This window comes from Apteryx mantelli, chromosome 8, assembly GCF_036417845.1.
Source record: "Apteryx mantelli isolate bAptMan1 chromosome 8, bAptMan1.hap1, whole genome shotgun sequence".
NCBI classification, from domain to species: Eukaryota; Metazoa; Chordata; class Aves; order Apterygiformes; family Apterygidae; genus Apteryx; species Apteryx mantelli.
This window is the reverse complement of record NC_089985.1, coordinates 26,154,697-26,169,505: the sequence shown is the minus strand read 5'-3', so window position 1 is coordinate 26,169,505 and position 14,809 is coordinate 26,154,697. Positions and strand designations below refer to the sequence as shown.

General features: G+C 41.0%; 1 protein-coding gene across 3 annotated transcripts in view; it reads right to left on the bottom strand.

Annotated features, from left to right (window-relative positions):
- The window catches only part of SYDE2 (synapse defective Rho GTPase homolog 2), a 36,714-nt gene extending 22,229 nt beyond the window's left edge, over window positions 1-14,485 (bottom strand). Inside the window, exons 1-2 of one of the 3 annotated variants that reach the window (XM_067300985.1) lie at window positions 14,377-14,485; window positions 6,938-7,666 (exon numbers count right to left, since the gene is read on the bottom strand). In XM_067300985.1, the coding sequence (XP_067157086.1) occupies window positions 6,938-7,666; window positions 14,377-14,485 (838 nt within the window). Of the gene's footprint in view, window positions 1-6,937; window positions 7,667-8,553; window positions 8,591-9,371; window positions 9,534-14,376 lie in introns of those variants that run through there. The other 2 variants (XM_067300986.1, XM_067300988.1) reach the window with 2 other exon arrangements.
- Window positions 14,486-14,809: the final 324 nt, after the last annotated feature.

Below are 14,809 nucleotides of genomic sequence, written 5' to 3'. Positions count from 1 at the left end.
GACAACTGCACAATCTGCAAAAAGGAACTGTAGCACCAGCAAACAACATTTCACTTTCAAACCCACCCATTTTATACAGCTTTCTCGTGACAGTGCTGGAGGAATTCAGTTGCTTCTTGTTACTTTTACGTTTCGTCAAGTGTCTAGGCTGTTCTGTAGGCAGAACCCAAACTACTCCATCCCCCACTTGCTCTACCACACACCACATCTTACCTTAATGCCAGCTGCACTTCAAAAATATCCCAGCGGAAGGATGGTAGGAGGAGAGGAAACATAAGAGGCACCTGCTGCTTAAACATCTACCAAAGCAGCAAGGGGGAGAATCAATTTTAAATGATGCAGCTGACTTTCTGCGTTTAGATTACACTTTCTGGAAGCTTTATCAGTACAAGTAGACAGAAAAAAAAATGGCTTTAGAAGGACAACCCAATTCAAAGATGGACAGTTTATCACCGGACAGGTCAGTGATTACGCTGAAAGGGGACTATACTGAATGAGGTGACTTGACATCATAAGCGATTACTTCCATTAGATGTTTTTTTCAGTTTTATTAGTAAAGCCAATTTTTACTTTGTTCAGTGATATGGCTGTCTAAAAGGTTGAAGCCTTTTTTCTTAACCAATTAGACAGAGCCCATTGGAAATACAGTTTTTCACAAATTCAGACACCCCCCACAATCCCACCCCAGCCTTGTATATAGAAACATTGTCCATTCAGTCAAGCAGATTATCCGTGACAAAATTTACACCTATATAACCCTGCCCTAAGGGAAGAGATGGGCTTAAAATATCTTAAGCACTTATAGCACAGTGCCGGCCAGACATATGCAATGATTTAGCATAGCAAAAAAACCCTGTCTGACCCTGCTTAACATTGTTTACATGTACTTGGGCATATAAATCACTGTCACACTGACTGCCAACAATGCATGCTATTTTACAGGCAGATTTGATTGCCCTATTCTACATGCAACATTCCTCATCACTTTAGGTAGGGTTTCTGAGTTATTTTAATGTTCATTGGAAAACCTGAAATTTATTTTTGCGACCACAAGTTGAGGTGGATGAATAAGTGAGGTGACATCAGTTCCTTACTACAGCAAGCTATTACAACATCAAAAAAGCCTGGTAACTAATGGAAATGCTAAGTTAAGACCAAACCAAAGCTGATAAGTAATTTAATTTTTCCTACTGTTTTCCAGAAATATTTAATAGATACACCACATCTAATACTAAAAGTTTATCTTGAAGATAATGGTGTTAGTGTTGAAGCTCTAAGACAGCCATTTTTTCAATTTAAAAAGAAAAAAAATAATACAATTCGCACTGAGTGATTTAGCTTTCAAAACCAAAGTTTCCCTTATGCTTAAACTTTTCATGCCTTTTTTTCTTCCTTTTTTTATTTTTAAAATCAAACCAATGACTTACTTGTGAAAAAATATTAGAAATAAAAAAAGCCACAAATGAAAACAGAAAAGCTCGAATACCTCAAAACTGTTCTCATATCTGACTGAAGAGTGAGCAAAAAAAGAGCAACTGTTCTTCTATGCTTGATTATACAAAGATATTGACACAGATCCTTAAATGACACAAACTCCGTAGTTCTAACTGACAGCAAAGGCTGTTAATTTAATCAGGCTCAGAATGTGGCCCATTAAGTCTTTTTGCCCCCAGGTAGTTCCAGACCTGTTCTGATATAAACTTCACCGTAGAACTATAAATAGCATTAAGAGAAGAATTCATGCTACATCAAAATTAATCAACTTTAGTTAAGATACTAGGAAAGTGTCACTTTCATCCACTTATTTCTACGTAACATCATAATGAATTATCTAAATAAATGGAAGAATCACCTCTTTTAACTTGTCAAAAAATTAGGTCTTTTTTACCTCTATGAAAACTACTATTTTGACCAATTCAAATTCAGGGTTCAATCCCACATAGTGTTTTAAAAGCAAAGGAATGGAGAAATTACTAAAAGAGTTAAAATTCTCCAAGAACTTTATTATGGTAATTTGTTTTCTTAAAATACTACGCACGCTGACATTAATTAAGCCGTAACAAACCTATCCACTCAGGGATCACTTATCTGCTGGCCCAAAAGGTAGAAAGTAAATTGCTTTAAATAGTGCATTAATTAAAAGAGGAAGCGACTCCAAAGTAACCTCCAGAGGCCATCGGCGTACAGCGAGGTGAGGCAGCTGCATACTGCCTGCCCTTGCACCGCGTTCTATAAAGTGTTATTCCATCAGCGAGAAGAACAAACATGGTTAATAGATTTATAATTAGGTCCCTGACCAGACTCGAGAGTTCACTACCTACTAACAAGAATGAATTTGTTGCAAATATTTTAAACATTAATGATTCCCTGGTTCACACACACCACAGCAGGCTTCATTCAATCGCTGGCATCGTACCAAGATACGAGCAGTAGCACCATAAGCTCTGACACCAAGCACCATTCATTTGGGCCAGTTCTCATGAAATTGTCCTTCTCTCATTGCTTCTTTCACAGCATATGGCATAAAAAGTAGCTTTGCCTCCAGTTCCAAAGTAAGATGATAAAAGCAGTTACTCAGCACAAATAAGAAACTGAAAAAAGGTGGTAACTGTTTTAAATTAACTGCTTCAACTGCACAGGGCTACATCCTTTTGCCCCTTTCATCAGTAGGTCTTTAAGGGATTGCCACTTGATGGATCAAAGACACATGCATGAATAGGCCCTCGGCCTTCAAAAGCATATACGCAAGCTCCGAAAAAGCCCATTGACAAGCTGGTTTCAGCTCCACAGAAGAAAGAGGAAGCCCTTCTTGGTCGGCAGTGTGCTCGCAGGAGGCGTGACGCTTTCCCCAGCTGCCCTCCTTGACTTGGCTTCCTTCCTTCTGTCCCCACACCACCAAAACAAGGGCTCACACTGCTACACCCCTGTATTCTTCAGGGCTCAGAGGCAACTGTATCACATTTGAGAGTCAATGGCATTTTATCACTGAAGAGCAGGTGGATCTTTCCACCATGTGCCAAGTCATTTTGATAACTCAGACTTTACACAAATATTTCACATGAATGTTTTTTTGACCCATGAAACCAAGCTCCTTGCACAGTTAAATCACAAAGCATCTTCCATCTGAAAAAAATCAAGCAAAAAATATTTGCAACATACGTGCAAGGAAGTTGGGAGGCAGGATCTGCTTCAGTGTGCCCTATGCGTACTGCTGGAAGCTCATTTGCAAAATCTAAGCAAGCCAAATATTTGCCCACATTGACACAAGAAGATCTATCTGTATTCCAGGGTAGTCATCATGCTGTAAATGAAGAAAGAGCACTTCGGTTCTAATTTGATTTTTGTCAAGCTCCAGTTGGCATGTACATGTGTACCGGGGTGAGTGGGAATATAACCTTCGCTCAACCTTAACTTGCTGCAACGCTGAAAAGAAATCATTTCCTGTAATTCTACATCCAGACAGCTAACACATGCACATTTTTAGTAGCAAAAGCACAGTCAAGATCCTAGCCAGCTATCATTCAGATGTCCTGCTAGAATATCTTTGAGACAGACACGCATGTACTGAATCCACTGATTAGCTGGACACTAACCCCAACAGTAATCCCTCCCCAAAAGCAAAAACATTACAAATTCTTCAGAAGGAACTATTCAGAGTTATAAAGAGGTGTCATTCCTCAACCATTTTGCAGGTGATATGCATCTATAAAAATGTACAGTTAAAATTCAATCTTAAACAGTTGCATGGCAAATTTTCTTTAACATTTTATATATGCAAAGAACTATAAATACAATAAGAAAAACTCAATATATAACAAAAATGCCAGTTTTACAGTTGTAACCATTTTGTCTTAAATACATATAAAACTAAAACATCTGTCCCAGTCTTTTCCAACTTAACTTTTTTCCAATAGATCTAAAAGCATGAGCTGACACTCTGTGTTTCTACATTGTTAATTCAGAATCAAATTATCTTCTTACTGTTGCCTTTTGTGTATTTGTCATAAACAAAATACATGAATTATTTTTTCAATATAGCAGCGTTTTATTTTTAAACAGTTTCTGTTTAAAAAACAGCATGGCTAGAATTATTCACTGAGGAATTACCCGACAAATCCTATTAATATAAATGCTGTTTAGCAGAGAAAGTAACCTGATTAACAGCAAGAACTAACAGGGTGAGATAAAACTATGGGGCAAACTAGCACCTCTGCAATTATGACTGACGTTACTGACAAAATTTACAGGAAATATCTATTTGCTGCTTTGTTTGGAAAAAATCCCAATAACTGAGTTCCATCATTTATAATTTCTAGTAGTCTTTTGTCTAATAACTCTTTCAAGAAATTAATGAAAAGAAAACAAATGAAAATCCATGACCATTGCCTCTCTTCAAAGTTTGAAATCCAAATAAGGCAGCATTGTTTAAAGTTTAAAGCATTAAACTAGTTGTATTGTCCAAAGAAGAAAACAGTAAAAAACAAAATGAAAAAACTACATATTTTGTTGGCTTTAATAGCACCCCACCACATTTTTTTGTCTTTGCTTCCTAAGATCTCTCTACTATTTTAAACTCTTGTACTAACTAGTACTGACATATATAAACTTCTCTCAGTAAAATAGACAAGTAGACTTTTCTCTGAGCAATAATTAGGTATGTCAGGTGCTTAATGTATGCAGCTCTCTAAGAATACAGACATCTATTTCACAGCAACTGTGTGTGTAATTCAAATTCTGTTCTAATACAAATAAAGTTAAATTAGCCATGTTGCCCTTCACACAGTAATTTTCTATGGATGAGCTGTCATTTTAAATTTAACTGAAAATAACTGTAGACACCTTAACGGGATTAAAAAGAACTAAACTACTTCTCCATAATAAAGCCAGTTACCAAGCAGCAGGGACCCACTTCATCAATCAATCTATTCAACGTGATCACTATTCAATGCACACAAAAGGAGAACTGCATTTAAAATAGCTTAATTAACTCAATACATAGTAAATCAATCAGGAGAAATTCATATTTTTTTTCTGACTTCATGAAAGATGTGTTCAATGGGCAATTTTGATTTCAGGAATAAATGCTTCTTCAGTGTGAAAAAAACATTGACAATTTTTCTTCATACACAGAGATATAGTCATTCAAAAGAAGTGGAGTCACCTACATATCAAGAGACTCATCTCCTAAGTGGGGGTCAAAGAGTTAGCAGGACAAACATATGACTTTCCTAAATAATCATGCTTAGTGATCTTTCCAAAGCACTTAAGAGATCTACTGATGAAAAAGTCTACCTAAGAACACAGTATTCATCTATCTTGCAAGCAAATATAATTGGTCTAAGTATTTAATGCAGACGGTAAAGCAAACTTTCTAAAGAGATGTCTAGTTCTTAACACACTTTGTGACTAAAAGTACACCCACGTTTCCACAAAAAGAGCACAATATGAGCTCCTAGAAGCAACACAGCGTTTTTCTCCCACAGTTTGCAGAAGTTGTATTGTGCCTCTGTGAATAGCTCCCATTTCTAGCAGTTACCTCTGCACTTGTAATCCAGGCAAAATAACTTGGGCATTCACAGATGTGGGGCGCGAAGTCTGCCAGCACTTGGATGGACGCACCAGGGGACACAGGCAGGGTGGGTCCTCCAGCGAGCAATGCAGGACAGGGATCTGGCTCAGGTGCTTCAGACCCTCCCTACGACAACAGCCGAAACATGGGCTCTTCAACTTCAGTGCACTGTGCCTCGGCTTCGCTGGAGGCCTGAACTCACCAGAAACCATGCTGTGCTACTCACCCCACCTCTCTCCACTGCCTACACAGCAAGCCTAAGGGAACGGTCTTCAAAACACAGGCAGCTAGAGGTCTAAACTGTGTAATTTCACCCTCATGGCATTTATAAAAAATGTTATATAGTCCACACAATTCAGAGGATTATTAATATACCTATTTTGTAGAGGAAATGGGGATAGTGTTGGAAAATTAATTGTTCTATCCAGAAACAAATCGAATCAATGTCAAGAGCAGAATCAGGAACTCCTCACCTCCCGAACTTCATGCTAAGATCATAACTCTTTCAACAGGGTGTTGGACTTAAGGTCAAGATATGATAATATAAGACACAATAGTAATGGAAAAATAATACTTTGTTGGAAAGGGGGGTTTGCCTCATTTTGTTTGGTGTGGTTTTACTTTTGAGTTCTTTTGTTTTTAAAACAGACTGAGAAGAACCTTTACTGAGTTGCTGAATTCATACACTAATGGAATCATTAAAATGGGACTATCAATCATTCAGCGTAAGATGATAAGGAACAAACAGGTTGCTTCTGTAAGTGAAAATCATTCCTCTCTAGTCTATTAGATGGTCCTGAGACAGTCAACAGGGCAGCAAGTACTGGAAGTGATGCAATTAATAGGTTTATATAAACTTCCCAAGTCTTTGTAAAAATCCCAGGCAGCAAACGAAAGAAAATTCAGAAGACTTCAAGTAGTTTCAAGGATAGAATTCAAGACCAGAATTCAACACTAGCTAACAGAAAGGAAACCAAGTGTGTCCTTACATTAACAGGCCTATTAAGTAAACTCACTTTTATACAAAACTTTTGTTTCCAGCTAGGTGGAAGCCCCCCCCCCCCCAAAAAAGCAGTCTAATTCAAGTTATGAGCTGATTCCAGAGGGATGGCAACCAAGGCAGTAGAAAATTATAATTCTGGACATGAGATGAACAAACTGACTGAGAAATCATCGTGCAGTTCTACATTTAGTAGATATTAATGTCACTATTAGAGTAATTTTTAAGAACTTATCAGGTATTTCCACTGGAAATTTACTTCAGAAAGATAAAAGGAGGGGAAAAAGAAGAGAAGTATATGAAAGATTTATTATTCCTTTAAATGAAAATAGAGGACATAACATTTTTATGTTCCAGAACCCTCTTACCTGGTGAAGAATACTTAAACGTTGAATTGTCCTCCATGGCTGGCCCACTCTGGGTCTTGCCCACAAACTTCTGCCTGTGCAGCTGCATGTGCTCTGGGGGACGCGTGGCTTCGGCCAGATTCAGCTCGCCGGGCTGAGACGTCTGACTGTCCCCCCTGTGCTCTGAGGAGTGCGAGAGGCCTTCGTGGGCCCCCCCGGCTTTAACCAAGTCACTTCCAGGCAAGGTTTTGTAACCGGCAGCTTGGGAGTCCACCATACCAGAGCTATTCACAACAGAGGAGCAGACTCTCGGGAAGTCTGGCTCATCATCCTCAGGGATAGGATTGTACCATATTTCTCCTTCATCATCTGCATCGTTATCCTCACTGAAGTCCAGAGTACAGTTTCTCAATACAAAAGAGCTCGTAGCGTTTGGAACGGCGTCTGCAGAACTGTAGGTTCTTACGGGACATTCCGGCCCTACAGATGATTTGGAAGGAACCTTCTGCACTTTGGGTTCAGGTAACGGACTGGGAGATTTAGGTACCTGGATAACAGCCTCTTGCATTTTCTTACACGTGTTTTCTTCTTCCGTATGAGGAGCTCTGTGAGTGCTCTGGTGTAGCCAGTTACGTTTCTTCGAAACAGTAATGCTGTTCATCTGCGGCCTGTGCTCAGGGACTTCATTTGCCTTAGGAGTTTTAGGTTCTCTCCTGCTTCTTGAAGCTATGTAAACATTTTCAATTAAATCTGTTGCCAAAAAGAAAGACATAAAAAGAGGAAAAAACAGATGCTTAGAATATCATTCTGCTTCTAATAATGCAGAGAAAAACACATGCCATCAAATTACATTCATGTTAGACCTCATCCAAAAGGACAAAAGACGAGTTGATGCTATCATAAAATTAGATTTCAGCCTGTCAAAGCAGAATGTGCACATTATTAAGAAAAAGTCAGACTTGTTTGGCTGTATTTTTAACACCATGTAATTTAGATAAATGCCAGTAAAATAGCTTTGCTGAAAGGTCATACATACTTGGATGGAAATAACTGCTTTCTGTTCTGATAAGTACACATACAATTGGTTTGAAAAGTGGCTAGTAGTATTTCTACAGTTTACTTATGCCAGTGAAGAAATAGCCTCTAGTTTTGATATAATATATCACTTAAATGACCTTAAAATAAACATGTAGATTCACTTCTAGATTTAGATACAAAATAAAGGCAAGGACATCTTTTGGGTAGAATCCTCCCAGAAAGGACAGCTTTATTTTATGATCAGAACAGGAGCATCCCCTTTAAATTTAAAAATAGTAACAACATTTTATCCAATAATATACCAGTTTCCTGGGAATAAAACCAAATGCACGCTCATAAGGAGGGAAGGAGGAAGAACAAGCGTGGCCAAGTTTTAAAATACCTCATCTTGCAACAAAACTTTTGTGTAGCAACTAATCAAATTCCTTTGCTACTTTCAAAACTTGACAGAGAATTTCACTAAAGCAATGGCTAAACATTTAATTACACATTGAAATGGTCGCTTGCTTTTGGCCATTTTGTCAGAGTACTTTTAAGAAGTCTATTTAGCAAAAATTCTCTATTTTGATGTAGGCTGCCAGAGGTGGTACTGGAGGTACCTGTAGCAGTGTCCCATCCTGTGAGGTGGGATGACACAAGGAACGCGCTAGCAAGTACTTGTCAGACCAGGCCCGCTGCTAGGACTCAAGGCAAAGCATCCAAACTGAAAATTGGAAGTGGAAGTCATATAACAGCTTCCACTGTAAGCGCAGTTAGGGTGTTCCCATTCACTAGGGCTCGACATGGATAATCAACAGATACTTGGTTTAACACAAAATCCTCTGCAAATGGGGATCCCAAATGGGAACAGCTATCTCATGCTGCTTGAGCATTGTTTTTAGTGAAAAAGTACTTACCCACCAACAACATGTTAAAATACGGACACTTCTCTGAATGACTCAAGGAGTAGCTCTGTAAATTAAGCTAAGTTTACTTTAGACAGGGAGACAGGAAAAAGACTCCCTCTTGAACAGCTTCCCTTTTACCCTCTTTTTATGTTTGCACATTATGGACAGAGGAGACCCCTGCGAGAGATAAGATCCCAAAGACCTGATTCATCATTTGGTGATTTTAAAAAACTAGGTTTGCTTGCTTAGCTGAACTGATATGTACACTGTTCTGGATTCAAAGAATACTGTATTAATTTTGAAGCCTGTGAATAGCTCTGTTGAAGTGCTTTGCTGGAGCCTAAGTCAGTCAATTAACAGAATCTTAGAAAAATGTAAAAGCAGAGCTGCAAAGACTTGGTTCTGCGGAAAACTTGCAGCGATCTGGCAGCAACTGTATTCTTCCCCCCATCCATAGCCTGGAAAACATAAATGTGCCATGGTAAAGGCTCTGTACAAATTTTCTTTACTATTTCAAGAAACAAACTAACCAAAAAGATGGGGCACATAATCTGCAGTAGGTAAAGGCTATGCTTATATTTTTGAGAAGTCAGTTTTGAGTAGGTACTTCAGTTGATGTCCGAACTGAAGAAGCCTTTGACGTTGTCCTGGAAGTGGTATTAGAAGGATGTTTGTACTTGTGACACGTTCCAAGAATACGTACATCACAAAATACAGCTGTCACTCCACTTCTGAGCAATCTGGTACTTCTATTGATAATGCCCACCTCATGACTTTGGAGTATTACCACAAATATCTTACTCCATTTACGGTATATGCAACTACAGTCCAGGTCCTTGAGGATGTTAAGTGTCTTCCAAGAGGTGGTAAATGCTTACAATATCTAAAAATCACCACAGGACAGTATTAAAACCTCTTTAAGATGAAATTACAGGGTGCCAGAAGCTATTAATAAAGTAATTCTATTAAAGGCATTTGGAAAAACAACGTTCTCTTCCCAACGTAAAGTTTGATATTGAACGGGCCCTGGGAAAGGGCCAGTGCAAGCCCTATTTTCAGTTATCATTTATGTCCTTTTTAACATCTCAACATTGGCAACAGTGATGTTGCCAGTTCTGAAACACTAGAAGACTTTACCTGAAATAGAAGCAAACTAATGGAAATAATTTGTAAATTAACTTTTTTGTGATTCCAAGTCAATATGCAAAGAAATATTAAGTGTATGTTATTAAATCAGATGAACATGGGTTGAAGTTCTTCCAAATGACACCAGCCACATTAATTTTATGGTATGGCATTTGTTTCACTGTTCATTGCACTCATTTTCAATCCAGAAGTCAACATTTTTCTTTAATCTAAAATTCACATCCAATCTGAAATTTGAGCTTGGTACTTCTGTACATAAATGTGAAATATTCTTTATCTAATACCAAAAAGAACAAACATATTTGAAAAAAACAGTCTATTATTATTGTAACTTGCACTCTGTACAGTACAATTTAACAAATTCCTTCAGCCACTCTAATGTCCTTTGAATACAAATACAAGAATGAATATAAAGAACACAATGTTACATGCACATCCGATTTTTAGAATATTTTTACTGACTACCTCCATCATTATGTTTTTTTAAGGACTACTGGCCTGCAGTGAACCTGGAGATTTACAACCATTAAGTATTTAATTGGACATATTCCTAGACAAAACATTATTAAGATCACAAATTGCAAAACAGAACATTGTTTACCAATATTTTTGTTCAATCTGTACTACAAATAACAAATGTGTGTGATACTGTCAACATATAAAGCACATAGAAACAAAGAAAACAAATGTCACCTTACCTGGGGGTAAACCTAGTCACTCCAATTTCATGGAGTATGAACTAAAAGCACTATTAATTGAAATATAAACAGGCCAAAGATGAGTGTTCTTATTATCAGATCTGTCTATAGTAGGTTTGTTTTGATCAGTACAAACTTCTACTTGTAACTGTGCTGCTCCCATTCGTTTACTTTTGTATTCCCACACTGATATAAAATATACCCATTTTAGACATGGCCTTTTGTTTTTACTTTTTTAATTAGTGAATTCTTAATAATGTTTTCGTTGTAGATACCTGTATTTCTGTATATAATATGAAAAGGCAATTATTTTAGCAAACTTTCACATATTTTTGCTCCAAAGAAATATATTTACCATTTTTAACATTTCTACTTAATATTACATGACCCTTGTAGTTAGATATTACACAAAACCAGAAATAGTGAAATAATATGACTATAATACAGACTTGGAAGGCTTCTTTCTGCCTCTGATAACTACCTTAAAGCCCTCAACTTTTCCAAAGGCAGACTAAGGAATGGTTCCTATTCTGATAATATAAATAGATAGAACATACCAGAATCATATTTCCACAAACAAAAATATCTGTTACTTCCTGCTTTACCATAGAAATGCAGGCCCTTGAGCATTGGTTAAGAAAGCTTACAATTCTCAGAAACTGCGGAAGTACAAACATGCCTAAATATATAAGCCAATGACACATCTGGAATCTCAGCCTTGGGCTGCCCTTTGGTCCTCGAGCTGCAAACGCACCGAGTAAGCTGGACAACATGTTCCGCTGTGACTTTGTTTTCAGCATGCATCTGGCTATCTCAATAAGAATTTGTAAAAGCTTACCAAAGAAACACTAATAATAAAGTAACTTCAAATAACGTTAATGCTTGCATAAATATGCTGTGTATCACACCTTCTCATTCAAAACTGCCCATTCTAGATCTCTGAGCTGCAAATTAGCCAACATGCTGCCAAGTGTCACTGACTGTAAATGTTCAGTGAATCTCATCTAAATGATACGCTTATTTTCAAATCTTTCAATTGCAGCTTTTGCAATTGATAGCTATATTTCCAAGCGCTGTTTCCCCTCTATTCAAACTTGGCCCTGATCCTGAAAGCCCTCATGCCTGTGTTTATTTTAGGAACAGTTTCACATGCAAGTATCTGCACAATCAGTGGTTCAGTCTGAGAGCTGGTTTTCACTTTATTTTTCATTCTCAAATGTATCGCGAAAGGGGCCAAGATCAGAGGAACTGAAGACAAACCTTCCAGACTGCCACGCAAGTGCCTGCCCTTGTTCATACGGGCTCACAATTTGTCTCTGACTATATAAAAAAGAGCTATGTTAGACAACACTTAAATAACATGATGCTAATTAACAAGTACCAGACTTGTGGATGTGTCTCACAAAGTCCCCTATTGCTTTTGTAGCAAGATTCAGGCTTCACAGACATTCAGCGGTTCATTAGCCGTTACTGAAAAGCTCCAGGCGACACGGTGAAATGCAGCCGTCTGAAGCGCCAGCACAGAGCCTCTGCCCTTCTGGCCAGCTCTCAGGTGCGCCCATGCTGCAGCGCAGCAGTGCAAAAGCAGATCTGCGGAGATAGCTTAAAAACAGTTGCCAAAACCAAGGTTGCTTTGGGAGCATGGAGCTCAGAAATAGCTGCCCACGCTTCTGCCCTGAGCCCTGGCAAGGCGCGCTGGGCGCTGAGGTCCCGGTCTCGCGGTCGGCCATGGTCAGGGCTCCGGTCGCTGCCGGCTCCGCAGGCAGCAAAGCGCAGCGCTCCCCGGGGCTGCCCACCGCACCGCCGGGGTGCAACGGGGCCGAAGAATGTAATCAGCCCAGCACGCTCACTGGTGCTGCTCGAAAGTTCCTAGTGCTGTTAGCTATGCTAACGAGACAAATTTAAATAAACACAAAGCTTTCAGGGACATACACATGCACATACTTCTGGTTCTAAAGCAAAGTTTTATTCAGAAGAATGCTCTCTGCACTACACTAGTATTTGTACTTCAACTTATTCTGGAATTCCCCAAAATAGACCAGGCCTTCCCTGTTCAGCCACAGCACAAACACAGAACCAAGCAACGGTTCCCTCCCAAAAAGGCTTCAATATGGTGTTGGGAGAAGGGAAAGAGAAAAAAAAGCCCAGTGTTCAATTCACCTTCCACCCTATCAACAAAAGATTAAATAAATCACCATTTAGGTTAAAATCTCATGGTAACAACATATGCTTTTTCAGAATCAGAGCCTCAATGTTTCGACTTTACCAAGTTCATGATTAACATTTGGCCTTTTAGGTATGCATACAAAATATTTCAACAGGATACTGAACTCTATTTTTCAGATTATAATGAACAGGGGAAAGGCTTTTCGCAGCCTCTCCATACATGGATCAAAAAGTTCATATTTCTTCTGTTTATAATAATGGTTATTTAAATGGGGTTTCACCGAGTTTCCTAATAAAACCATAAAATACAGTAAGTATTTAAATTATTCTAATAATTTAAATGGAACAAAAGCAAGACTGAAACTGTTTTGTAAGCTTTCAAATGCACCATTTAAAAACAAGCAGAAAACAAATAAAAGCCAAAGAATGGCAGACAGCTGCATGATAAGAAAGTGTGCAAGGGTGCACACAGAAGACTAGTCTGAATTGGACAGCCTCTCAGTTTCATGAAGAAATTTTTTCCTGAGGGGAGGTTACTGATGTGAAGATGCTACTGATGAGGGCCGATTTGAGACCCAAGTTTAGATATGCCATAGTATATGATCTTTGTTCACAACAAATTCAGGAGTTACACAAGAACTAGAAAAAAAGAAAGTTTTCAAAACTTGAGTAAGTTACTTTGTTTGATGAGGATACTGGCAGCTTTGTTTGAAATCCTATCAGTTTTATGACTCTGCTTTTGTTTACTTAAAGTTTGCATAAACTCACACTGGCCAATGAAAACAAATTTAGCTTTTAAACATGGACAACTTGCTTAAGATATTCCATACGGGACGAATCAACATCACATGCTTTCTCCTGTCATTGCTGACTTAATACAAAACCTAAGTAAGGAAAACTGTGGCGTTAAAGGCTTTACCAGGAGAACAGCTGGGCTTTGCTTTAAAAGTTTACAGTATATATAATATTATTTTATGTATATATATGCATACATATCCACATGCACGCATATATAAAAACATAAGCGTAAAGTTCAAGAGGCAATAATACGCCTAATGAGCGCGTAGGTGGAATTCGGACGACCTTTCAGAGATACGAAGACCTGAACTTCATTAAAAAGAACCCAAAGGCCCCTTGGGAAAAGCGCCGTCCTGCCGGCTCCCCCCGGCTCCCCCGCAGCCGCCCGGGACGGGAAGGTCGCTCCCACAGCGGCAGCGCTGCCCGCGCAGGTGGAGGCCGCGGCCCCGCGCGCAGCACCCGCGCTCCCGCCCGGCCCCGGGGCGCCGCGCGCTGCCCCGGCGGACGGCGAGCGCCCGCTCCCGGGACGCCGCCGCTGCGGCGGCGCGACGCGGTCCCCCGGCCCCCGCGTCGGGAGCCCCGCGGCTGCCGCTGCCGCCCACCCGCCCGCCCGCCCGCCCCCGCGGGCCGGGCCGGGGCCGCGGGGCAGGTGCCGCGGGGCGGCAGGTAACCGGCCTCCCGCGGCCCCGGGCGAGGGCGGGAGCGCCCGCCCCCGCGCAGCGCTTACCCTGCGGCGCGCAGACGGCGCCGTGGCGGTGCCCGGCTCCCGCCGCCGCCCCGCGCTGGGACCGCCGGCCCCGGAGCTTGGAGAGGGTCCTGCGGAGCGGCTCGGCCATGCCTGCTCCCGCTGCCTCTCTCAGCAGGCGCTGCCCCGCGGCGCCCGGGCGCCGGCAGCCCCCCTGCGCGCCGGCGGCGGCGGCGGGCCGCGCTGCCCCATGGCCGGCGAGGCTCGGCGCGCGCCCGGCTCCCGCAGCGCGGCCGCCGCGCACATACTTGGCATAGCTGCGCGGGGTGAGAGGGCGCCCCGCAGTGCGCATGCCCCGCCGCCCGCGCCGCGCCCCGCCGCCACGCGACCCCCGCCCCGCCCCGCCCCGCCGCCGGGCGGCCGCCGCCTCCCCCCCACACCGCGCCCGCTCCCGCGCGGGGCAGCGCCCACGCCC